Source organism: Grampus griseus (genome assembly GCF_964374135.1).
Source record: "Grampus griseus genome assembly, chromosome: 11".
Taxonomy (NCBI): domain Eukaryota; kingdom Metazoa; phylum Chordata; class Mammalia; order Artiodactyla; family Delphinidae; genus Grampus; species Grampus griseus.
In genome coordinates this window covers 94,949,551-94,976,963 of record NC_139005.1, presented here as the reverse complement: position 1 = coordinate 94,976,963, position 27,413 = coordinate 94,949,551, and the positions used below count along the sequence as shown (strand labels likewise).

General features: G+C 36.5%; 1 protein-coding gene across 1 annotated transcript; it reads left to right on the top strand.

Annotated features, from left to right (window-relative positions):
* The first annotated feature begins 329 nt into the window (after window positions 1–329).
* ST13 (ST13 Hsp70 interacting protein) lies at window positions 330–26,735 on the top strand. The gene is made up of 12 exons (XM_082666909.1): window positions 330–581; window positions 5,753–5,810; window positions 7,899–7,974; window positions 9,681–9,751; window positions 14,167–14,233; window positions 18,427–18,511; window positions 18,633–18,743; window positions 21,204–21,306; window positions 22,401–22,517; window positions 23,153–23,201; window positions 25,278–25,411; window positions 25,912–26,735. Exons 1-12 carry the CDS (start codon window positions 472–474, stop codon window positions 26,038–26,040), a joined length of 1,110 nt encoding a protein of 369 aa, XP_082523035.1. The 5' UTR covers window positions 330–471; the 3' UTR covers window positions 26,041–26,735.
* Window positions 26,736–27,413: the final 678 nt, after the last annotated feature.

Here is a 27,413-nt window from a genome sequence, read left to right as displayed (position 1 = left end):
GGCGCTGTGACCGCCGCTCCGGCCGGAGGGCCACCCTGGCGTCATGACGTCATGTTCCATTTAACGGCCACAATCACAGAATATTCTATTCTAAATGAGTCCCCGCAGGGGCTGACAGCTCCCGCCTCCTTGAAAGCACCGGATAGGAGGTTGATCCATCTAGAGCACTGTTCTGAGTGAAGATAAGAATCCGTGCGTGGAGAGGCAGGCACCAGCACGAACAGCCACACTTCTAGAAGATTCTAGCCAGTGCACAGCGCGGCTGTAGAGGAATAGGAATGAACGGGCGAAGGACCCGGGGTCACGAGACCGTTGGGTGGGCGGAGCCAGCGGCCGGGGAGGTTCTAGTCTGTTCTGCCTCTCAGCAGCCGCCCCCTTTACGCGGTCACGCTGAGCTAGCCCGGGCTTGGGATCGGGCCGCAGCCTCTGCCGCGCCGGCCGCCTCCTGCTGCCTCCCGCCGCCTCCGTACCATGGACCCCCGCAAAGTGAGCGAGCTTCGAGCCTTTGTGAAAATGTGCAAGCAGGACCCAAGCGTTCTGCACACCGAGGAAATGCGCTTCCTGAAGGAGTGGGTGGAGAGGTGAGACCCGGGCCTGAGGGCCGATGGGGGAGGGAACAGGGACGGCGGGAGGGCGAGCTGGGCCCGAGCTGGCGCGGGGCGGAGGAACCTGGAGCTCGGCGGCGAGTCTCGCTCCCTGGCGGCGACCTCGAGGGGCTCGTGGAGGATCGGGAAGCTTAGATGGTTCAGAGGCAGGGAAGGAAAAGGCAGAGCTGGGTTTCCTCCGCTCTGTGGTCGCCAGGGGTGTGTCTTCGGCGAAATACGGAGATGCAGATGGTTGCGGGCAGCAGGGCACTGTAGCCTGCTACAGTGAGGGGGAGGGGTGAAAGCGGCAAGACTTAGCTTTCTCATGGAGTTGTTTTTCTTGAAATCTCTGGTGTCCTGCTGAGGTCGCAGTGACACGAAGCAGCTCCTTTACGCACTGTGCCTTTAAAAAGTGGTGTGATGTGTAAGTTATTTAATAAGTTACAATAAAAGTGGTAACTGATTACTTTTACAATTACAGCGATTCTAAGTGCGTAGAATTATTTTGGGAATCGCTTATTGTACCTCCGTAGTGGCAGTGCCATCACGCCAAACACTTTTAAAAAACTGATTTTTCAAGGACCCACATGTTAACACGATCTATTCTTGTTATCTTTAACTCCAGAGTACGGCGCTACGAGCGTGGAAGTAATTGGACAGGCATTGTGCCAGGTGCTAGCTAGGAAACAGTTTAAGTACAATCTATTTAGGGATACAGATGGATAAGTACAGAAATTCGTCTTGGTATTTAGCATGTAATAGAGATTAGTATTCTTCGTATTGAAGGGGACCTTAAGGGAGAAAGGGAACTCTTCCCCGAGATGATTCTTTAGAGTCAGTACTCCTGGTGAGGAATTTAAAAGAGATGACATACAAATTGCATCTCACGGTGATAAATAGCGAGTAAAAAGGGATAAATAGTGTAAAACAATATGACTCCTAAAAGGTACTACCCTAAACGTTGATTTGTTTATTTTAGTAACATTTTTATAGGGGAAGATGAACCAACGATTAGCCAACATTTGAAAGAATATTTCTTCCAGTGAGCTTGTTCTAACGAAGGAACTTAAGTTCAGATCTATCAACGTTGTCTGTGGTGGGATAGTAATTTTTTTCCTCTAAGAAGTTTCTCAATCCTTTTTTCCCCCACCAATTTTCTAGCTACTGTAAGATTTTTGCTCATGTTAATTTATGTAAAATTCTGAGAACACTTACAATTAGTTACTGTAGTAGCTTAATAACAGTTGTTAACAGTTAATACCGTTTTGCAAATTGTGCTTTTTAACAGAAAAATTTTTAGGACTAGGAATTGAGGTCTAGATTTTAGTCATTTTCTCTGTTGAGTAACTTGATCCAAAAATGTCACTTAAGATATTTGTATGCTTTTGTCCTTCTCTTAAACTTACTCATTGGAGAAAAGAGCCTACAATTAATAAGTTCTTAAAATTCCAGGTAAAGCGGACCTATACTGCAGGAAGAAATATCTGGCACCAAGAGTGAGCGGTATATTGAGTTGATACAATGTTATGTTCCACTCCTAGAGAGGTAGAGGACACTGTGAGGAAAAAGTTAACACGCATCCGAGAGCAGTGTTGTAACTTGTGCTGGAGTGATTGTGGCTGTGTAGAGAATTCCGATTTATGGTCTGAAAATTCTGTCAAGTATTGTAGTCTCTGAAGTGTATCAGTTCCTCTCTTTTCTGTCTTGGTATCAGTCTTCTTAAAGCAGTCCAAAGTTATAGGAGATAGGGTTGAATGTGGAGACTTCTAGGTCCAGTAATATTCCTAAACCTAATCCTACTTTTAGGGTTCCTCAAGTAGAAACCATCTCAGGTTTTCCTTTAGTCCATACTAAATTAGTCATGGATATCCAGGCTTAGACATTGAAGAACAGTCCATTTGCTTATTTGCCATAATTTCTACTATTGTTTATAGCTTAAAATTTTATTTGGTTTTAAGAATATATAAGTTTAATAAATTGAACAAGAGAAATATGAAGAAAAAAATTTTGGCCCAATAGTCAGTGGGAATCAGGGAGACTACATTCTTTCCAAGAAATAATGTTTTGGAATATTTTTGTTTTTCTAGGGGGAGAAGTATTTTCTGATGCTATTTGTTCCTATATCACAACTCGGTCTACTTTGTATCTTGCAGTTACTTTTATCCTTTTATTTTATGGCAATTTAAGATCAAAGGGAGAATCTTTGTATTCTAGTCTCCAGCACAGTGCATGCATGGCACATGGCTTTTCAGCAGATTTGTTTTTTTGTTGTTGTTGTTGTTTTTTTTTTTTGTGTGGTACGCGGGCCTCTCACTGTTGTGGCCTCTCCCGTTGTGGAGCACAGGCTCCGGACGCGCAGGCTCAGCGGCCATGGCCCACGGGCCCAGCCGCTCCGCGGCATGTGGGATCTTCCTGGACCGGGGCATGAACCCGTGTCCCCTGCATCGGCAGGTGGACTCTCAACTACTGCGCCACCAGGGAAGCCCTTCAGCAGATATTTTAAATGAAATGAACAGGATGCATTTGTATCCTCAGTGAATTTAAAATATAGCACCCAGTGTTTTGTACATGTGTGTAAGTAAATATAGCACAGAGTAGGTTTAATGTTACCAAATTAAGAGAATTATGACTGAAGTCTTGTGTGGTCCCACATAAATGCCTATGTTGGCAAAGTCCAGTTTGCAATTTTTGGCGGAGAACTATCTTGTTTTAAATCTTGGAAGCATAAAATGAAACTTCTGTACCTATAAATTGGTGTTACCTTCCAATAGTTAACTAGAATTTGGAATGTGAGAAACTCTAAATCTAGTTTATGAATAAACCCTCTTGGGTTTTCCTCCCAAGTTTTAAATTTTTTAATTTTTTGGAAACAGTTTCTAGCTTGCAAACAAAATGCAAGTATAGTACAAGGAAATTTTTTCCTGAACTATTTCCGACACTGTGTCCCCAACACCATTTAGGGTGTGTTTTCTGCAAACAAGGACAGTCCTCTGCAGTACAGCCATCAACTCAGGAAACTGATACTGATACATTAATAGTATCTAATCTTGAGAATTACATGTTACCCTTCGTACTCATGTCTCTTCGTTCTGAAATAATTCTTCAGTCTTTCACTGATTTTCATGACCTTGGCAATTTTGAATATTATGGGTCAGTTGTTTTGTAGAATTTCCCTCAATTTGGGTTTGTCTGATATTTCCTTAGGATTAGATTTAGTTTAACACATTAGTTGGCAGGACTATCACCTCTCAAAGTTTTAACATAAATTACACTGTTAGGACTGTGTTTGGATGTCACTCTAAATACATTCTTGGATGCTGCATTTTGAAACTTAGGAAAAACACAGTTTAGGAAGTCTGGTGCCTTCATTAAAATTTAACTGCAAAGAACTGGTATTTGATTACTGTGCTCTTTCGAAAAGTTTTTCGGTAGAATAGAATTTTAAAGAATTTTGTCCTGTTTGTATGCTTGTTCCCTATCATTAAACCATTTCACTTTGCTGAATTGCGTAGTTAGATGTTTTGGATTGTGTAATGATTTAATGATTGGCACACGGGAGCCATTTTTCCTTATCAAAGGTACTGAGTAACTGAAGATTTTTTTTGTTACTGTCACATTAAACAGAATGGGAAAGGTACACATTTTTCTTAATTGAATGGTACATACAAGAAATTGCAAATTTTGTTTCTCGTTACATTTGTTACTTTGCATTTATACTTTTACTTCATGTTGGCCTTATCAAAAGATACTATTGAGTGAATAGGCAAGCCACAGGGTGGGAGAAGACATTTGCAACTTGTAAAACTGACAGAATGTGCATATGCGGAATATACAAAGAACACCTACAAACATGATAGACAACCTAATAGAAGGCTGGACAAGAGGTGAACTTTACGAAAAAGGTTTTTAAAATGGCCAGTAAATGTATGAAAAGAGATACCACTACACACCTGTTACAATAAGATACCACTACACACCTTTTAAAAATGCTAAAAATTTAAAAGATGGACAGTAGCTACAAATTACAATAAGATACCAGTACACACCTGTTAAAAATGCTAAAAATTTAAAAGATGGACAGTAGCTAAGTGTGGAACAGATGAATTCTCATACACTGGTAATAGATGTGTAAGTTGGTAAAAGAACTTTGGAAAACCAATATCTATTTAAATCCAGTATACTCATACCTTATGTCCAGAAATCCCACCCAACTGAAATTAATGTAAGCATGGCTCTGATAACTCTAAGTTATAAAGAATCGACACTTACACGTGTTTTGGACTAGGTTCCTTTCTGTTTTCCAAGTTAACATATCTTTGTTTTACATAAAAGTTAATGGCCTCTTTTTTTTTTTTTTTAAGGCACATGTTAAGTCTTTGTGATCTCCAGCTCTCACTATTGTGGAGTGCTCTTAATCCACTGAATTTTTTAATCACTGGACTGTTGCATGTAGCCCTTATGCTTAGAAGGAGCATATAACACTAACTCTTCATGGTCTTATTTTTTCCTTATTTTTAAGTTATTTATGTATAACTCACTTCGTTGGCCTGGAGTATTTGGGAAAGAAGGGCTTGCAAGGCCAAGAAGAAATTCTAATGGGTGAAGTTTAGAGGTGATAAGGAGAAAATCTTCAGTGTGAGGGGCATATGAATATAACCAAGAAGAACCCTTGTAGGTACTAGTCAGAGGAAACAAATGTTTTGAATCATTACACTGTGACTTCGTATGGTTATTTTATAAACTGCCTATTTGAATTTAATTGAGCTATTCTTACTAAATGTCAAGCTTTTGATTCAAAAATTCAAAGTTTTGGATTCGAGTATATCTACTGAGCTCTAACAACTTGTACAAATGATTTTGTCATTGCATGTTTCTCTACCTCTTTTCCTTTTTCTCTGGGAATGGGCAGAGAAGCTGTATAATTAAGTTTACTAGACTTATTGAGACAAGGAAAGGGTTAGATTTTTATTAACCAGTATCCTAAAAGTAAATAAATTTTTAAGCTGAAAGAAACTTACAATACTGAAGCATTCAAATGAGTTTACCCTTAAAGGTTTGAAAAGGTAACTATTTAAATATGTAACCTTTTTCTCAGCATAAATAAATGTTTCTTGGCTTACTGAATTTTAGTTTTCTAAACAAATATCTTTTCTTTCATCTTTCTCAAGCATGGGGGGTAAAATACCACCTGCTACTCATAAAACTAAATTGGAAGAAAATACCAAGGTAAGCTATGAATTTCATTTGTATGTTTAGTGATAAAGTACAATAAGGTTTCTTAGGGATGTTTGTCACCTTCTGCTCTCAAATAGCCATTCCTCATTTCCCCGAGAAATCACTTGGAAGTAACATCTTTGTAAAATTTCTATTTGGACATCAAATCTCTATAATCTGATTTAACACTGAGAATGTGGGGTTGAATGTTCACTATGTTGTATAGAGTAAGTGAGAATAAATGCTGGATATATGTTATATGCATGACCTGTAAGTGGTAAGCTCTGTGTCTGTGTGCATTTGTAGTCTTCATCTTTATTTTTTATTTTATTTAGCCACTCAGCGCTGCTTGTGGGATCTTAGTTCCCTGACCAGGGATTGAACCTGGGCCCACAGCAGTGAAAGTGCTGAGTTCTAACTACTGGACTGCCAGGGAATTCCCATTCGTCATTTTTGGTTGGTTGTTTTTTAGCACGTAGCATAGTGTTTTTGTAGGTACTTTATTAATATTTGGAAAGTAAATGAAAAAACAACCCAAAATAGTTACTCTCAATTTTCTTTTCTGCCCTACCACCTGAGGAATATTTCTGAGTGTGGTTCATGGAGTTGCTTTAGCGTATTTGCCAAAAAGGTGTGTACAAACAGGAGGAGGTTGCTGGTATCTAAAGTTTAGAGATGGGGATGGGGGAAGATGTACTCTTAATGCTCCCTTGGGACTTCCCTGGTGGCACAGTGGTTGAGAACCCGCCTGCGAATGCAGGGGACACTGGTTCAAGCCCTGGTCTGGGAAGATCCCACATGTTGTGGAGCAACTAAGCCCGCGAGCCACAACTACTGAGCCTGTGTGCCACAACTACTGAAGCCCATGCACCTAGAGCCTGAGCTCTGCAACAAGAGAAACCACCGCAGTGAGAAGCCCGTGCACCACGACAAAGAGTAGCCCCTGCTCGCGCCACAACTAGAGAAAGCCCGTGCACAGCAACGAAGAAGACCTAATGCAGCCGAAAATAAATAAATAAATTAATTAATTAATTTTTTAAAAAAAAGAATGCTCCCTTTGGAATTCCTTTTTCTTCTATTTTCTGCCTTCATGTCTAAAAGGTTTTTTTCCTCAGAGTCTTCTGACTAGCTATCTTAAATTGATAAGAAAATTTGCTGTTTTATTATTTAGCTTATCTTTGAACAGTGAAATGAGAGAAGTTAAGTAAAAGCTTCAGAAGTAGTAATTCTTTTTTTGGTGAGTCAGTTGTCAGAGTTTGGTAGATTCTGAGCCCTAGGTAAGATATTTTGCCATGTGATACACGTGTGAAGACAAAATTGTATTAACATAGCTCTGCTAAAAAAATTTTATTTTGCGAAAGTAGTATGTGTTTGATTATGGAGAGTTGTGGACTACAGTGCCTGTTACGGGTGTTACATAATATGTGGTATATCCACTTTATTAGCTTCCTAAAATCCAAAATTTTAAAAATTCTAAAACTCATTTTCTAAATGGTTTGGATGAGGGACTGGACCTATACTTAATTAATTAATTTATTTTTATTTATTTATTTTTTGGCTCCGTTGGGTCTTCGTCACTATGCGCGGGCTTTCTCTAATTGTGGCGAGCGGAGGCTACTCTTCGTTGCGGTGCGTGGGCTTCTCATTGCAGTGGCTTCTCTTTGTTGCGGAGCATGGGCTCTAGGCGCTTGGACTCAGTTGCAGCACGTGGGCCCTACAGCACGCAGGCTTCAGTGTTGTGGCACGTGGGCTCAGTAGTTGCAGTGCATGGGCTCTAGAGCACAGGCTCAATAGTTGTGGCGCATGGGCTTAGTTGCTCCACTGCATGTGGGGTTTTCCCGGACCAGGGATCGAACCTGTGTCCCCAGCATTGGCAGGCGGATTCTTAACCACTGTGCTACCAGGGAAGCCCCTTTAATTTAAAAAGAGAAATAAAAATAGAAAACAAAAGCTAGTTTACCAAAACAAAACAAGAAAGAGCATCAACAACTGAAATACAGTGTATCTGAATAGTTCATACATAAATTGGTATAAAATAATAGCATATATGTTGGGTGTGTTATTAAATGCTGATAGCATTGTTTGCCTTCCTTTTGCTAGGAAGAAAAAACAGATAGTAGGAAGGCGGAGGAAAACATAAAGACAGACGAACCATCAAGTGAGGAGAGTGATCTAGGTGAGGAGATGGTAGTTAGTTTGTATTTGATAATTTCATGATATGGTCCTGTGTTAATTTTTACTAAATTGACTAAATTAGTGCTATCTAATAGAAGTATAACGTGAGCTACATACGAAATTTAAAATTTTCTAGTAACCACGTTTTAAAAATTTAAAGCAGTTGAAATTAATTCAAATAATATATTTTAAACAATATGTAAAATGGTACCATTTCAGCATGTAATCAATATGGGAAAATTATTAATGAGCTGTTTTCCTTTTTTCATACTAGGTCTTCAAATCCAGAGTATTTATAGCGTATCTCAATGCAGATGTTACCTTTTTAATGGAAATACTTGATCAGTATTCAGACTTCATGAAATTTGTATTTGAATAAGTTGGGTCAGATACCCAGGTTTTTCTAGACATATGTAAAAGTTTTCCAATAAATGAATCCAGTACCAAAAAATTATTTTCCTTTAGTACCTGCATCTGTGTTAATAAAACTGGTTCAGTTTAGAAGAATTGATGTCTATGCCATGGGCTTGGGGTTTTATTTGTTTGTTTGGTTTTTTTAGACTGAAAACTGACAAATTTCTTCATAAATTTGGAGGTCCTTTGAGACTATAAATGTATACCCCAGTTATTAATTGGGCAGTCTCTTAATTCACAGAACCTATCTAAAAGCTTTAAAAAAATACTCCTTTTTCAAATTATCAAATTTTGAGTCCGTTGATCTTTGGTATGTTAGAAAGGGTTTGTTGTTTGGAGGCTTAATCAGATCTTTTACTTTTTGTAAAATTTTTTTAGTCTTACAGTTTTCTAACAATTACCATGACTAATATTTTTTAAAAAATTAACTCCATCTAAAAGCATTTTGTGCAGGAATCAAGCTGTTTTATAATTAGAAAAAGTTACAAGATCAGTTCCTGTTAAAAATTGATTAAAAATTTATTGTTGGATGTTAATTCTGATTTCAGGTAGCCAATTTTAATTTCATTCTTTTTTGACAGTTGAGAGGAAACTGCTTTTATCACATTTACTCTTTGCTAAAAATGTCTCCTAATGTTTATTGTTTAAAAAATTTTTGATATATAACAGTTACTTTGTTTTGTTTATACAGTTGTCCATCATGAAGTTTGCAGCATAGCTCTTTGTAGTGCTATCTTTGGGGGTCAGTTCTGTACGAGTAGTATACTTTTAGTTTAAAATTTATCCATACTATGTTTTCAAAGGCAGAAAATGGTAAAATTAAATACTTTATCATGATTTACATCAGAGTATCACTATAACTTGTGCTATCTGCGTAAAATATTTTTTAAAAAAACATTATAGTATATTGGTGTGTAGAACACAACATTTCAACTGAATCAGTTTGTTGACACTGACTAAATCAGTATGTCTGTGTAATATGTAATAGGAATAGAAACTATGCACTTGCCAGAGTACCTACTACAATATGATAATAAATACCTTGCATTATGTGACTATAAAATTAAATATAACTTTACCAAAACAATAAGATTGTGTTTAACAGGGAAATATTTTACAGTGCACCGGTTTAAATAAAATTAACAAAGTAAAATATTTAAATTAATCTAGAGTAAAATGTTCAGTTCATCAGTTGCACTAGCCAAGGTTAATTAATTTTTAATAGCCTCATGTGGCTAGTGGCTACTATATTGGATAGCCTAGGTCTTATTTTCATTTTCTTAACTTCAACAGAAATTGACAATGAAGGTGTGATTGAACCAGACACTGATGCCCCTCAAGAAATGGGAGATGAAAATGTAGAGGTAAGTTCAATGGCTTATTTTCTGCTTGCTGCCAGGAATGTGAAAGCCTACCTACTGTAATAATTTTATGACATCTCTCTTCTAGGAAAAGTGCAAGTTGAATCTTTCTCTGACTTAAGGCATCTAGGAAAGCATTTTATTCTTTAAAATATTTGTGAAAATTCCCTTTATTTTTAATCGTAGTCTCTAACAATCTCTGAAATACTTGTATTCTGTTTACCTATTTCAGTTTGCATCTGGTTCGACTGCTTTTGAGACCATAGAGTTCATCTAACATTTATTTCTACAAGTGGAATTGCCTGTTAATGGGATATCTATCGCCAGTTTTCTAAAATGGTTTTGTCCCAACAAAAGATATTGCCCTCAAGGTGGTGAAAATCGGTTCTTGGGAGGGGGGCTTGAAAAAAACTTAGGTGTTACAATGGTTAGTGGTACTCCAAAGGTCATAGCACATTCACATATATGCACTATATCTGCAGTATTAAAATGGAGGGGGTGAGAAGTAAGAAAAAATTGCCTAAAAAGGCTCTTTGGGGGTTGATAATGAAACAAAGCTTGAGAAACATTGTAATATACTAATTGCAGTTTAAAAGATTGGTCCATATTCCCACCAGTTCTTGATATTGTCATAATTCATCTTTGCCAACCTTACTGTGTGAAATGATATGTCCTTGTGGCTTTTAAGTTTGCATTTTCCTGATTTCTAATAAAGTTGACATATTCTCATGTTTATTGGTTATTCACAGGTGCTTGTGAAGTCTTATTCTGACTTTTCCCTTTTTTTTTTACTGGTTCATCTCTTTCTTGCTGATTTTTAAGTTCAGTTTATATTCTGCTAACAGTTGATGCCAACAGTTTGTCGTCTGTGTGCTCCACATTTTTTTCTACTAGTTTGTGGTTTCTCTTCACTTTCTTTACATTGTCTTAGTATACAAAGTCTTTTTTTAAATATTTTAATTTTATTGGAATATAGTTGATTTACAATGTTAGTTTCAGGTGTACAGCAAAGTAATTCAGTTATACATATACATCTATTAATTCTTTTTCAGAATATTTCCCATATAGGTTATTACAGAATATTGAGTAGTGTTCCCTGTGCTGTACAGTAGGTCCTTGCTGGATATCTATTTTATATACAGTAGTGTGTGTATGTTAATCCCAAGTTCCTGATTTATCCCTCCCCCCATACAAAATCTTCTAATATAGTTAAATTGAAAGTTCTTTTATATGCTTTATTACCTTAAGGTTATAATTGCTGTAATATATTGGTTTTTTCCTTCTGAAAATTTTATGTTTGCCTTTCACCTTTAACCATCAACACCATAATTGAAAAAGCCTTTTCCTCACCAATGCCAAAATACACGGTTTCTGTATATGTGTGGGTCTGTTTTGGTGTTTTCTTGTTCTCCTTGTCTAATTTTTTTCCATGCACTAATGACCCATTGTTGTATTTAGCTTTATATTAAGTCTGTTATCTTGTAGGGCAAGGACCCCCAAACCTTTAGGAGTAATTTTGGTTGCTATTGGCCCTTTGTTCATCCATATAAATTTTAGAATCAGATTGTTATCCCCTCTCCGTTAGAATTGCATTAAACTTAAATTAACAAAGGGAGGAGCTACATCTCCTCATTGTTGAGATTATCCACGAATGTGATATCTGTTTTATTTTTAGGTCTTTTTTAATGTCTTTAAATAATTTAACTTTTTCTCCATAACGAATATAAATACTTTGTCAATATTTGTTAAAAAATTAATCATGTTCTATTTATTGATGGTGCCGTTCATCTCGGTGTGTCTAGGTTTATAATACTTTTTATTTATCCTACTTGGGATTTACTGGGCATCGTAAATCCTAGGGTTAACTTTTTTTAGCTCTGGAATATTTTCAGCTAGTATCTCTTTCAAAAATGGCTTCTTTCCCATTCTCTCTACTCTCATTCTGGAGCCGTAGTTAGATACAGACTTTTTCACTATTAAGTTCCATCTCTTTATCACTGACGAATTAGGTATGCTTTCTTTGTCTAATCAGCTGTTCCATTGATGTTTGAATTTGAATGCTTGTTTTTCATTTTGATACTTTCTCTTTGATTCTTTTTAAAGACCACTTGGTTATTTTTAAGTCTCTTGCTCCTTACTCATTTTTAGAACTTGCATTTATTTTCTTAAACACATTAAATTCTTTATCGGACTGTTTTGCTGGTCTTATTCTCCTGTTATTTTTCTTGACTCTTGCTCATTGAGGTACTTTGTTTACTGTAGTTTGTGTGTGTGCGTGCGCATGCACGCGTGTGTGTGTTGACCATGAGTTCTTGTAAACTTTACCTGTGGAAAGGTTTTGAGGCCTGAGTAGAAGGTGTGTTCCTCCAAAGAGAGAGATGTTTGCTTCAATCAAGACGCTGAGTTGGTGCGACCAGCTCAAGGATCACTTCAGATTCTCAGCATGGTTTTTTCATTGCTTATTTAACTACAGAAGTAATGTGAATTCCAGTGCAAAGGCTGGCTTGTGGTTATGAATTTTCAGGGGAGATTTCTTTTTCTTCTCTCTATATAGGTTTCCCTCTTTGGGACGGGTTTATTTTTGATATACCATTATGCCTGCAAGTATAGGCATTTGGGGTTCCAGATTTGTTTTGGAGGATGTCTGATTAGACAACATACATTTGTTTCACCTGAATCTAGACTTTGTTTCATGTGTCCTGCACTATCTTCAAAAACAGAATTGCAAGGTCACCCAGTTTGACACCTTCCACAAGGGTGATAGCAGATGGAGCACTTGGCACCTGGCTGGATTTCAAGCCTTCACTTTATTTTGTTGTTTGAGGATTTCTACATTCTTAGGCCAAAGATGGCTTTTATTGATAAAAGGTGTGTTTTAGACTTGTTCAGAGTATCATGTGCATCATATTGCCATAAACTGAAGTCGTCTTTTTGCAAATTATCCTGGCTCTGTAGGATGTCTTACTATGTGGAAAGTGTGTTTTCCTTTATTCTTTTAAAAAGTTTTAGTTTGTCCAAAACTTGTAGGGATTTTTGTTTGAAATGCTTTTGAATTTATTGAGTAACTTGGGGGTAGATTGATACAGTTGATTAGTTTTTCATCAGCATGGTCTATATCTGTGTCCTTTAATAGAATTTTATCTTTTCCCCTGCTCCCTCCCATGAAAGTCTTGTGTGCTCTTAGAATGGTATCTTGTTCTATTATATTTTCTAATTGTTGCTGATGGAAGAACTCTGGGTTTGTTTTTTATGTTGCTCTTGTATTCTCTTGTTGTTCTCTTCAGTAAAGAGAACTTTACTGAATTGTCATAGTAGATCTAATAGCTTGTCAGTTCTATTAGATTTTCTAGGTATGTGTATAAAGACAGCTGGTATTTTCCTTCCAGTTTTTAAACGTATCAAATCATTTTCTTAATGATTAGCCAGCACCTTCAGTAATATTTTACAGTGATGGTGATAGAGTGGATTTTTGATTGTTAAAGAAATCGCTTCTTGTAGGAGGTTTGCTGTACGTTTTCGTTATTAATGATCATTGTACTGTCAGCATCTTGTACGGTGTTTGTTCTATCTAGTATAGGTGCTCAATAGATGTTCATAGGACCAAAAGAATGAGACATTTCTAAGATTCAAGTTTCTTAGGAACTAGCTTTTCCACTTGTGGGGAAACTGGATTTTAGTACAGGTATACCTCCAAGATCCCATTGTGAGTTAGGTTCTAGACCACCACAATAAGGTGAGTCACACAAATTTTTTGGTTTCCCAGTGCATGTAGGAGTTATGTTTACACTATGTTGTAGTCTATTAAGTGTACAATAGCTAAATGTCTAAAAAACAATGTACATACCTTAATTTAAAAATACTTTATTGCTAAAAAATGCTAACCATCTGAGCCTTCAGCAAGTCATAGTAGTAACATCACAGATCACCATAACAAATACAATAATGAAAAAATTTGAAATACTGGAAGAATTGCCAAAATGACACAAAGTAAGCAAATGTTGTTGGAAAAATGGCTCCAGTAGGCTCACAGCATTGCCAGAAACCTTCAATTTGTAAAATTTGTGCTGTCTGCCAAGTGCAATAAAATAAGCTGTGCCTATACTTGTGAATAACTAGAAAGGATTTGGTAAAAACTAGGGCAGAAAAACCTGCTCGGATCGGGATGGAGGGAAGCAAAAGTCATGTCTAGGGCAGAGTATAGGGAATGAAATTTATTATTTAGTATGAAAGATTAAAATGTATCCTGTAAGATTTCTTACTAATCCTTTATTATAATTCTCCTCTTTGTTCCCTTGAGACCAGAGAAAAATGAGTGGAAATGGGGGTTGTGACTACCACATCCCTAAGAAAGTCCAAATTCTTTCCTCCTTCCCTTTGCTTTTCTTCTACTACTTAGTTGATATTCAATTTCCCCATAGATAACTGAGGAGATGATGGATCAGGCAAATGATAAAAAAGTGGCTGCCATTGATGCCCTAAATGATGGTGAGTGATTTTTTTTTTTTTTCTCTTTGCTACATTTTCTATAGTAGTCTGGATATTCTCTTCTCTACTTCTCTGCTGCAGTAACTGTTAATGGTGGGAAACTGGAAGGGAACTTAAATTTATTGAGTATATGGTACTGGAGAAGAAAGCGTCCTGTCCTCCACTCACCCCTTTCCCATTAATAAAGAGGCTGAAATCACTCAGGTATCAATTATCTTGCCTCAGGGCGTGTACAGATCCTGATTATAACTCAAAGACGGTACTTGCCTGACTATAGTCTAGTGTTTCTCCACTGACAGGAGGCTTTGGAACCTTCTTTATAATAAAAGCCTGATGGGAAAACCTGAAAAATAATAATAATAAAAGCTGAAAGATTTTCCCCAAAAATGGTATTAGATCGATGATCCTCGACTTTTTACATTGTAACACCCTTGACAAATATTGTCCATCAATACAACACTCTTGTTCTAGTTTCTGCATGTTAGAACCCCTTCAGAAAATCCTATCAGAGTGGGAGAGTGCTGGTAGTATTAAGTATTATGTTTAATTAGTTAAAATTTATAAGAACAAATTATTTATTAACTTGGGTACTGCAAACCCCTTTATAGCTGTGTGGTGTAGTGTGTCACAATGCCATCATTGAATAGATGCTATTGTATGATGCTGTTGTGCATTTGTACTTCATCCTTAGACTTAGAAGATGACTAAAGTTTTATTTTAGAATGAGTTCAGTATCGATTGCTGTTCAGGTTCCTTTTCATTGTAATCCCACCACCTTCTTAGCTTAAGTCCTTATATGTTTATACTATTGCAGTTACCTTAATAGTTTGTCTACCTGACATGTCTCTACTTCATTGCTTTCTATTCACTGCCCCTAGATCATTCTTATTTAGAACTTGTTTTTATTGGTACACACTCCTTTGCTTGTAACCTGTGACTAACTTTTGCATACATTTTGAAGCTCATCATAGCATTGGACCTGCTAGAGTCAGATCCTGTATTTTGCCTTCCCAGCCTTATTCTTTTTGAGTATTAACCTTCCATTCCAGCCAGACCTCACTTTCCTAGAATGTTCCTTTACTTGTGCTTCTCTGTAAAGCTCTTCTTCACCTATTTCAACTTTTAAGTTGTACCCATCAATTCATCCCAGCCACTTCTCTTCCTGACCATTCCTTTTTCACATTAATCTTTTCTTAATTTCCCTACCACCTAAGATTTCTATTTACCTAGCATATAATTGTGCTTTCTACATTTCTGCCAGCTTTATTATATTTTAATGTGCATTATTTCATTAAAATCTCATACTAGTCCCATTTTACAGATCAGTGAATAATCTGAGGGCTTAGAGGGGTTTTGACTTGCCCAGGATCTTACTGTGCCATACTATCAACTCATTATTTTTGTCACTTATTTTGGCATATTGTATTTTTTAAAATTTACTTATATATTGTCTAAGCAATATTTAACAAAGTGAAAATGAAGCAGCCACTACCTAATAAGTCACATTTTTGTTTTTCCTTATTTTTTTCCAAGCTATGTTTATGTGTAAATATAGCCTAGTTCTAATTTTAGAATAGGTACAATTTTATGGTGTATGTTACAGAGATAAAACACTAGTATTATAAGCTAGGGATTGTAGGTTCAGGCCCCACCTGGGGTCGGAGAGGCAGGAATATAGTTAAACCCTGGGTTTAAGGAGCCCAAGTTGCTGGGTTTGAATCCCAGCTCTGGGGCTTACTAGCTACGTGAACTTGGAGAAGTTACTCTCTCTGCCTCTGTTTTTGTTCCCTCCCTTGTAAAATATGGATAATAAAACCTACCTAATAGAGTCATAAGGAATAAATGAGTAAATGTGTATAATATGCCTAGAATAGTACCTGGTACTAATATTAAGGTACTGGTACTTTTCTTATTAAGACCTTAGTGTTTCCAGCTGTCACATTATTAGAGGTATTTCTATTAGGCTTTTTCAGTTTAATATATTTATTCAACAAGTATTTATTGAAGGCTTACCATGTTCCAGATGCTGGATATACAGCGGGAAACAAAGCAGACCAAGTTCTTTACTTCGTAGACTTTATATTTTGGGAGAACAAAAATAAACAAATTTATAATATAAAGTTAGGTGGTAATTAGTGCTATGAAGAAAAATAGAGCTGAGTAAAGGGATAGTCAATGATGGAAGCTATATTTTATATAAGGTGGTCAGGAAAGCACCTGATGAAGTGCAGGGAGCAAGCCGTGTAAAGAAGCGCTTTTGGGGACATAGGGGAGAACAAATACAGAGGTTAATTGGGAGAGCATTGGGGGCAATTACGTGTTCAAGGAATAGCAGAAAGGCCAGACTATCTGGAGTGTGCTGAGCAAAGGGATAAGAGTGGTAGAGTTGAGGTCAGAGAAGTGCTTGCGGGGTGGGAGATGGGGGGTGGGAAGGTGGTGAGGAGGACAGATGATTGACAGCTCACTAAAGAACTTAGTAGATCATGCTAAGGATTTAGGATTTTATCCTTGATTATGCAAAGCCATTGAGGGTTGTTTTTTTTTTTTTTTTTTCATTGAGGGTTTTTTGAATAGGAGGATTTCATAGTGAGAAGAATTTACTTTTGAAAAGGATTATTCTTGCTACTCTGTGTAGATCATATTTTAGAGGCAAATTAAGGGTATGTTCATTGGAGAAGTAGAAGCCAAGACATGAGTTGGTGTGGCAGAGGTATATTAGGAAAATACCTGTGAGGCAAGGTGGGGGAGCAGGGAGAACTGGAGGAGTCTGGGAAGACAGTGAGGCTATCATGTAGGTCTTACCCCTCTGTAGGAGAGATGGAAGGTTGTGTAGGAAAAGTCTTCAACGGTGTGTGTGTTTCTAAAAGTCTAGGCAAGCCAAGGTTGCCCATTAGAGGAGTTGCACGTCTCACAAGAATGGGCCTACCTGGGTATCCTTCCTGTATTCAGTCATTAGCTGGGAGCAGCTTATGGAGTATAGCCTTGAGCCTAGAAGGTGGCGTTCTCCATCAGTTGTGCTCGCTGCAGCAAATCTAAGATGCATTTTCATGACTCCACAGAGGGAGGGAAGAAATTTTTGTAGTCCAGGTAGCTAATGATGATAGCTTTGCATTGGGGCAGAGTTTCCCAAACTTGCTCTGTTTATAGTGTCCTCACCATTTTCACTTTTTTCACAGCACTCCTAGGCCAAAAGAAATACATAAGAGTTTAGTTTATAATGTAGTTAGGCTCAAACAATTTAATAAGTATCTAAGTCCTAACAAGTTAGTGATTGTTTGAAAAAAATAATACAAATGGAAAGAAAATATATTTAATTTCATCCTTTAATAACCACGTTTATTTTCTAGTAAGCAGTGGATATATGTTGGGCATTAAACAGCTTCTGAGATCTTGGAATCAGATTGGACATTGCCACCCTCACTGCTCCACCTCTCTTTTTCTACAGTTCTTGCTTTTTTATCATAGAAACAACTTAAAAAAAATAATTAATTTTTGGCTGCATTAATTAATATATTAATAAAATTAATTAATTAAATTTTGGCTGGGTCTTCGTTGCTGTGCGCAGGCTTTCTCTAGTTGCGGTGAGCGGGGGCTACTTTTCGTTGCAGTGCGCCGGCTTCTCATGGCAGTGGCTTCTCTTGTTGCAGAGCATGGGCTCTAGGTGCGTGGGCTTCAGTAGTTGTGGCACGCGGGCTCAGTAGTTGTGGCTCGTGGGCTCTAGAGTGCAGGCTCAGTAGCTGTGGTGCATGGGCTTAGTTGCTCCGCGGCATGTGGGATCTTCCTGGACCAGGGCTCGAACCCGTGTCCCCTGCATTGGCGGGCGGGTTCTTAACCACTGCGCCACCAGGGAAGCCCTGTCCTTTTAATTTAATGGATACAAGAAAATGTAATTAATAGAATAAAATTGACTTATCCTTTGATTTTATCTAAATTTAAAAGCCAATGAGTCCTACCAAGAATGTGGTATTCTAATATTTTTTAGGGGGGTTATGTTCCCCAAAATTGTCTGTCTTGAGTGATTTACAGTATAGGTATGGTAAAGATTTTGCTTTGAAGAGCCAGTTTTGTGTGTTAATTTAGAAACTAGTCTTACTAGGCTAAAAGGGAAATGTGAAAGGCTAATTAAAGAGACCAACAGTTTTTATTAATATTTTTTATCCACTATTTCTCAATAAACTTTTGTTTCACTTTAGGTGAACTACAGAAAGCCATTGACTTGTTCACAGATGCCATCAAGCTAAATCCTCGTTTGGCCATTCTTTATGCCAAGAGAGCGAGGTGAGAATTCTAAATAAAAACTGATTTCTGCTTATTCGTTTAGATAGAATTGCTTCTGTGGCAACCCCCAAAAAGTTACTGTTTGAAATGAATACTTTTTAATATCATACTTATTTTTTAGTGTCTTCATCAAATTACAGAAGCCAAATGCTGCCATCCGAGACTGTGACAGAGCTATTGAAATAAATCCTGATTCTGCTCAGCCATACAAGTGGCGAGGGAAAGCACACAGGTAAATAATGAGACTTAGTTATTTTCAGAGCTCTTTAAGTTTAAATCTGATGTTTTAATATACCTTATTTAAAAAAAAAAAATCGCGGGATTTCCCTGGCTGCCCAGTGGTTAAGACACTTCGCCTTCTAATGCAGGGGGTGTGGGTTCGATTCCCGGTTGGGGAACTAAGATCCCACATGCCTCACAGCCAAAAAACCAAAACATAAAATAGAAGCAGTACTGTAACAAACTCAATAAAGACTTTAAAAATGGTCCACATCAAAAAAATTGTAAAAATTGACTAAGGATTTAATTTTACTGTAATACATGCTCAATATGTAGAATTGAGAGAATGTCATAAGGAACAAGTAAGAAAATAAAAATTCTTTTCACTGCTTGCATTCAGTGAATACCAGTGTTAACAGTTTTTGGCCACATATAGCCAAATGTAAGATAGGGATTTTTCTCAGTTATCGCCAAGAAAAGAGAGTGGCTTTATATCAGTGTCTTACAAACTTTCTGTTATTTTCAGACTTTGTAACTTAACGTTAAACAGCCAATATATTATGGAAAAAGGAATATACTAGCTTCAGACTACTTCGATCACTGTTAGGTCACTTGAAGAGTCAGATAAGGGGGAAAATAAAGAGGTGAATTTAACCCAGATCAGTAATCAAACCTGGAAGCAAAACTTAATGTACAGATGAGTCTTTGTGGTTTGGGATGAAATGTCCTGTGCTATTTACATCTTACATGGATTGAAAAGGTACTGTGCTTCAAGTGTGGATGGAAATGAAGATGAATATGCTTGGGACCATCTGTATTAGGTGACTCAAAAAGTAGCTCTAGTGATTATGAAGACAGATGTCAAAGATACAGATAAAAGATTGGAAAATTTATATTAATGCTCTCTGGGTATATGAAAGGTCATGCATTGCTGTTGATTGTCTTGAGATTGACCCCATTAGTCTTTGAGCATTTCTTGGCCTTCTGGTATAAGAACTCATCTTGTACTTTAGCTTGGAATAGACCAGGGACTTCCCTGGTGGTCCAGTGGTAAAGAATCTGCATTCCAATGCAGGGGACGCAGGTTCGATCCCTGGTCAGGGAACTAAGATCCCACGTGCCACAACTAAGACCCAATGCAGCCAAAAAAGTAAATAAATAAAAAATAAATTTAAAAAATACACTATATAACATCAAAGAAAACCATTAAAAAACAAACAGCTTGGAATAGACCATTTCTCCAGAAAATCTTGGTTTGTTTTAGTGGGGATTATTTTGTGGAAACTGAAATTTGGCCACTAGGTATGTTTATTGTTTCCAGGGTATCGTCATTGTCATTTCAATTAACAGTCAAAAAAAACCTTTAAAAATAATGATTTTAGGGAAAGAAATTGAGAAATTTTGAGTTTATACCGATATTCTCAATTAAAATTCAACATTAAATGTTTTCCATTTTGTATTTTAGACAGTATTCTCCTAGAATCATGCATTAAAAATAATATACCCTTTAAGTAAGGTTTATTTTGCAGTTCTTTCTTATCCCTAGGATATGTCTCACTTAAGATATACAGTCAGAATACTGGTTTAAAAATTACTTGAATTAATTTTTCCTGTATGGTTTATGTTGTCAATGTGATAAATAATTAGCCTCTTTTTATTTCTGTTTGTATTCAGGGTTTGGGCTTGCTTTATTTCTGTCCTTTCTGATTTAATTTTCTTATTTGAGTTTGTAAAACATTTGCATGTTTAAAACTGAGTTAATAGGTATAACCAGAGAAGTCTCATTTCCATTGCTATCTCCTCTACTCCATATTTACCTGTCTCCATCAACCTTTAGTTTCTGATCCATCCCATCTCTCCTTTTTATTTATTTATTTTTTTGCGGTACGTGTGCCTCTCACTGTTGTGGCCTCTCCCGTTGCGGAGCACAGGCTCTGGATGCGCAGGCTCAGCGACCATGGCTCACAGGCCTAGCCACTCCCCACGGCATGTGGGATCTTCCCTGAGCGGGGCACGAACCCGTGTCCCCTGCATCGGCAGGCAGACTCTCAACCACTGCGCCACCAGGGAAGCCCCCATCTCTCCTTTTTAAATAATACGTGCACACATGTTGTTTTCTATCCCATATAGAAGGTAGCATGCTGAATACGCATCATGTTAACCCTGTTTTTAATGAGTTGAAAGTTGTGGCTCTATATAATTTTTTAAAACATCATAATACTGTGAATTAAAACAAATTTTTAAAAGCTTTTAAACATTTTTTAGTAGAACAGCTTCACAGTTACCATAGAGGAAATTTAAACTAAATTTTTATGGAGTGGAACATACTAATTGAATTGGTTCATGAAAATTTGTAGTTGAATATCTAAACCTCTTCTGTAACAGTCCTTTTTTATAATAAGGAAGTAAGACACCATGCTACGTAAGTGAATATGTGTAAAAGGCTCCAAAAATTACTTAAAATCTGTTTCAGACTTTTGGGCCATTGGGAAGAAGCTGCCCATGATCTTGCCCTTGCCTGTAAGCTGGATTATGATGAAGATGCTAGTGCAATGCTGAAAGAAGTTCAACCAAGGGTATGGTAAAGTAGAGAAGGGAAAAGTCATTACTAACGCCCTAGCAGTAAATTAACTGCAAAACAGATGCAAAGAAACAATCTTTGGAAGTTATAATCTGTAATCACTTAAATTTGTGTTGAACTCAGGAAATCTCATTGGGTTTTCATGCTTTAATTTCTCATGCAGTATTACAGCAAGCTATGTTATTTTGTTTGCAACCCTGCAAAATTATAACCAGAAGGTTAGAAATGGAAAAGGGGCATCAAGTTTACAGCAAAAGAACAAAAAGAAAATTTATAAAATGCAGCCCAAGATTGAGTCTGGTTTGTCCTTATTTCTATCTAAAATTGTTAGTTAAAACAACTTAGTGCGTTTACATGGTAAATCTTTCAGCTTTGTGGGAAGTTCAAGAATTTACTATCAGAGGCTTTAAGATGGTGGAAGTTTTATTGAATTTAATCTATCATGATTTGATTTTCTTTCTTTTTGTAACAGGGCTAACTCAGCAAGGTTATCGGATGAGATATTCTAGGACACAAGGTTCTTAAAAAATAATCATAAACAAGCTAAAATAATGGTTGAATATGAATCTCTTACGTTTATATTATTCTGTGAATAACTACTAGATTCCAAATGTTTGGCATGGACTATGTACTAGTGCCTGGTACATATTTTCTCTTGATTGTTATAGTTAAGACTAACATACTTCTCCCTGCCCTCTCATTTTATTGATGAGGAAAACTTCAGTATAGTTAGACTGTGGGAAGTAACTGGTATGTGTTCCCAGTCTCTGCCTTCCCATGGCAGGTATCAGGCAAAAATTGTCATGCAATTTGACATCTGTTTGTTATCCTTGCACTAGGTAATTGTTTGAAATTTTTAACACTTTTCTCTATTTTCAAATCCCAGCCTCTTTTCTTTGTTTCACAGTGGACTTGTTAAAGCCTGAGTTAGGTCTTTTTCTATAGGGTAAATCTAACCCATTTTTCACAACTATGTGTTGAATTAAATCTCTCCACAAAGAAAAGTAATTCTTTAACAAAACCATTGATTTGTGCTGACCTTATTCAACTTTCAGAGAAGACATTTTTCTGTGGCTGTTTCTTCCCTAGGCCCAGAAAATTGCTGAACATCGGAGAAAGTATGAGCGAAAACGTGAAGAGCGAGAGATCAAAGAAAGAATAGAAAGGGTCAAGAAGGCTCGGGAAGAACATGAGAGAGCCCAAAGGGTAAGGTTTCTATACTTAAACCATTAAAGCAAAATATAGTAGATGAGACTTTTTTGGATATCATTCTAATTCCTGGCTCTTGTTAAATAAAAAGAGCTGGCTGCAGTTCTGTAGGATAGTGATACTTCTTAAAGGAAGTTTTCCTTCCCTTCATTGCTTAGTCTTCAAATTCTTAAGTGAGTTTGTATAGCACCAATTTATATCCTTGTTTGTGTTCTCCTAAAATCAAGACTTTTTCCTGATCAAGTAATTAATTTAAAACTTGGCAGTATTATTTGCTTTCTTTAGGATGCAAGCCCTGATATTTTAAGTTTTATGATTACTTCCGTTTTAATAGTGGATTCGTAGCTATTTAAAATTGACTCTAGTTATTTTTTAGTTTTAGTTACAAATCAAAAATATTACTTGAAATCATTACCAAAAGTAATACCCATTGAGAATCCAATTGAAAATTGTTTTTTGGGAGATGGGGTGTCTCCTTTAGTCCAACATTGCCATTTGAAACTTGTCAAAACTTGTAAGTCCTCTAACTAGCTTATTTTACAATTTTTTCATGGTTTTGCATGGATAAGGTAGTCGTGGACAGCAGACTTCCCCCTTCTTATTATATAATTTATTTCCTCTTTGTATTAAAGGAGGAAGAAGCCAGACGACAATCAGGAGCTCAGTATGGCTCTTTTCCAGGTATTTTGAAAGAAAAATTAAAACTCTTAATATTGTAAATAATTGGGTAATATTCTGATTTGGAGGCTCAGGTATGTATATTGTATTTTGTACCATTAGTCCCTGGAACACTGAGTCTTTAGAATGTCAGCCTCTAGAAAGTTTCATTCTTGTTAAAAATTTTGTTAGTGGAAATACAGTATATTATTTTCCTCATATTTTGAGTAGTATACTTTTTAAAAATAGATAAAATTTACTGAGGTCTGAGCATTGTATTTTATTAAAAGACTATAAGAATTTATTATGATGTATTAATTAGAGTATTCCTAAATGGCTGTAATGGAATTTTGTTCTATTATACATTGATATTCATGAGGATACTAGGTAAAAGCATGGAATCATTAAGCACAAAAAGTTCTGCATCAAGTGTAGAATTAATATATCAACACATTCTTCCCTTTCTTGCAAATATCAAGTGATCAGAAATTACTAGTGAGGCAAAGCCTTGAATGATAGCAGAGGCCTATGCGATACAGGTAGAAGAGCTGTTAAAAAGGCACTCAGAGAATGCTTCCTTAATGAGGCAGTGTGAAATTTACGTAGAGAAGAGAGTTTTTTTTTTTTTAAGTTCGTAATTGTAATGGGGGATCAGCAGCTGCAACTAGTCTTGTAAAGGTTTATAGAGGCAGCTGCACACCACTTATGCTTCCCTTGCTTAGAATTTACCACATGGTCAGAGGCTAGGAAAGGTAGCCTCTAATCTGAAAGGTCATGTGCAAGCAACTAAAAGAAAAAAAAAAGGAAGGAACATACATTGGGGATGACTTGGAGAAAAAGCAAGAAAATAAATTTTAGCTCATAGCTTACTTTCTGTTTTTTAGATAATATCTTATATCAGGTACCTTTGTTTTAGAAAATGACCACTAATGTGGACTAGTACTAGAGATAGTTTTTTGTTATGTGGGTTTTATTATATGGATTTGACAAGTAGACTGGCTAACTATTGTTGCCTTGGGTCAGTAATTTTTGTAGAAAGTAGTTTTAAAAAGTCAGCAGTAGCATAAGAAGCTAGAAGTTGTTTTCAGGCCCCCGATTAGATCTCCTTATCTGTGATTGTTAGTTATTTATGGGCACGTTTGTATTGTTGAGACAGATGGAAATCACTGTGTTATAGGTGTTTCTTCTTTATGATAGCTTTATTTGTAATGACCCTTGATCTGTAGATTAATGTTACCTGTATTTCTTTTTAGGATGTCCCTATGTTGGTGTTAATTGTGATTTTAGGATATCTCCAGTGGACATAAAGGTTTATGGTAGTGAAAAACTGAGTAGAAAAGTTTGGGTTTGTAATCTAAAAATATACTGGGAGAATTAAATCTTTTTTACTAGAGCATTGTTTTCAGTGTAAAAAAGAGACACCAGGACTGCTTGTTAAAAATGCAGATTTTCAGTTTTACTTTCAGAAATTTTGAGGCAGTCAGGGTGGAGATTAAGATCCACAGCTTTTTTTTAAATTTTGGCTGAGTCCTGCAGCTTGCAGAATCTCAGTTCCCTGACCAGGGATTGAACCTGGCTCGCAGGAGTGAAAAGCACCAAATCCTAACCACTGGACCACCAGGGGACTCCCAAAAATCCACAGCTTTTTATAACAAGCATTTCAGGTAGTTCTTGAAGGAAGCAGTTAGCTTAGGGGAATATAGTTTTTTGGGGAAAAAAAAAAAAAACTAAACTCTTATGAATTAACTTTAAATTGAAACAGACAAATAATATTAAAGAATGAGAAGATAAGATACAAGGTGACTTACGAGACTTTTTAATTTTATAATTCCAAGGGACTGTCAATTTTCTCTCTGAGGTAAGACTAGTTTTCTTTTTAAAGTTTTGTTACTAGGAAAAACATATTTACAGCCTTATTTTTAAATAATTAATGTTAAAAATTATGTCTTGTTACATCCAGTTAGAATGTTCAGACTACTTTGTGTCTAGTAGCACACTTGTTCTTTGTGCATGCACATGTGTTATTTTAATCAGGAGGAAATAGTGTACTCAGACTGCTTGGGAATATGCTTGGTACAGATCTTTCATTTATTCTTGTAGGTGGCTTTCCTGGCGGAATGCCTGGTAATTTTCCTGGAGGAATGCCTGGAATGGGAGGGGGCATGCCTGGAATGGCAGGAATGCCTGGGCTCAATGAAATTCTTAGTGATCCAGAGGTTCTTGCAGCCATGCAGGTAAGACTTGGAAGAACAAAGTTGGACTTTGTATCACTGAGGCATTTCTTTCATAATTCTATGTGGAGACAGGTTAAGGTTACTCTGTTGGCCATATTTTATTGAGCTGAATTACCAAATAGCTTATTATGCAGTTGTGACATTCATGTTCTTTTTTTCAGAATGAGCTTAAGTTTTTAAAAGTGGTTTATAGGGAAATACTCTGTAATAGTTGGTAATTATATCCTGTTGTCCTTTTCTTTGTATCAAAATTGTATATCTTTTTTTCCATTGTCTGAAGTGACATCATTGAGTTGGAGTTGCAAGTACACATTAATAATGTTTACGCTTCAGGGACTTGTCCAAACCTGAGTTGACTTAGCCATGACAAATTTGAAGGTCTGAATAAAGAGATAGGATTTAGGATAACAAAATTGATGACCCATAGAACATTTTTTTCATACTAAACATATATATATGTATACACATATATATATACACAGACACACCTTTCTTTGCAGGATCCAGAAGTTATGGTGGCCTTCCAGGATGTGGCTCAGAACCCGGCAAATATGTCAAAATATCAGAGCAACCCAAAGGTTATGAATCTCATCAGTAAATTGTCGGCCAAATTTGGAGGTCAAGCATAATGCCCTTCTGACAAATAAAGCCCCTGCTGAAGAAAAAGCAACTTAGATCACCTAATGGATGTCGCAATAATACAAACCAGTGTACCTCTGATCTTCTCATGAAGAAAGCTGGGGTGCTTTGAAGATAATCCCTACCCCTCTGCTCCAAATGCAGCTGAAACATTTAACAGTGGTTTGCCATTAGGGTATTCATTCAGATAATGTTTTCTTACTAGAAATTTAAAACTTTAAACAATTTTTAAACCTTAAAAATATTTAAAACAAGAGGGTGTGTTAATCCCTACATTTTTCTTTACTAATCATTTTGGTTTTTTCCTTTGAATTAGTTGGGCAAGGAAGATACTTCAGTATGGAAGATTTATTGTTCAAGTTTGAGTGAAATAAAGATTTATTAGTGGGAAGCAAATGTAACATTTAAATAGATAAAGTTTGAGTTGGATATATGGTCACTGAGGCATTTTGATTTGTCTTTTTAATTGCTTTATTATTATTTTTTTTAATGATTTGCTTCCATGAAACTATTGGGACCACCAGTCTTGCAGTAGGACCTGGGTAGGGACTGGAAGTACTTGGCAGGGCAGCAGTAATCTTACTACATTTTATATAATGTGTACCCTTGTGCAGATTAACTTAAATCTTACACTGTGGTGAAAGGATGATTTTTATACTGCTGCAGTAAAATTGGATTACTTCGCTCTGTTCTTGTCTGATATCTAAAATAAATGTTTCACATTTCCACACAGGGGAAATAAGGGAATACTTTTCTTTTTGTATTTCTATGTTTAAAATGTTCTTTTCAGATCAGAAAATGCCCAACTCTTTGTCTACTTTCTCTTGTTTTCACATTTTTTTCATCCTACTCTTCTTGGGGTAAAGATGATGCTTTTTCACTAGCGTCATCACTGCTATCATCATTCACAGCATAATTATGGCAAGCATATTTAACGCTGGGTTTAATTTAATATGTAATACAAATAGTGGCAATGTAGGGTAATACCCATAATAGCTGTAGTTTCTTACTTGGCCAAGAGATTTCATATTTAAGTGTTAGATTTCCTCTTTGGTGAGATCTTAACATAACCAAAAGATGTTGGAAGAAGGGATTCCCTTTGGTGTTTGGTCTCCTACTTAGGAAATACCTATTGCAGTTAGAGTTTATCTTGTAGTATTAATTTTGGGAGAAGTTTGAATTAATTGATACACAAAGAGGGGCATCTAAATTCCTAATCCAGCATGAACTAAAAAAATTGATGAGATTCATGGTGATTCTTCTTTGTGGAGTTCTCAGCATTGTGAAAGATGCATTGTTCTATTCAGCTCTTAAATACTACAGCCATGTCCCCACCTCTCCTTATTCCTTCCCTGTCCTCCAA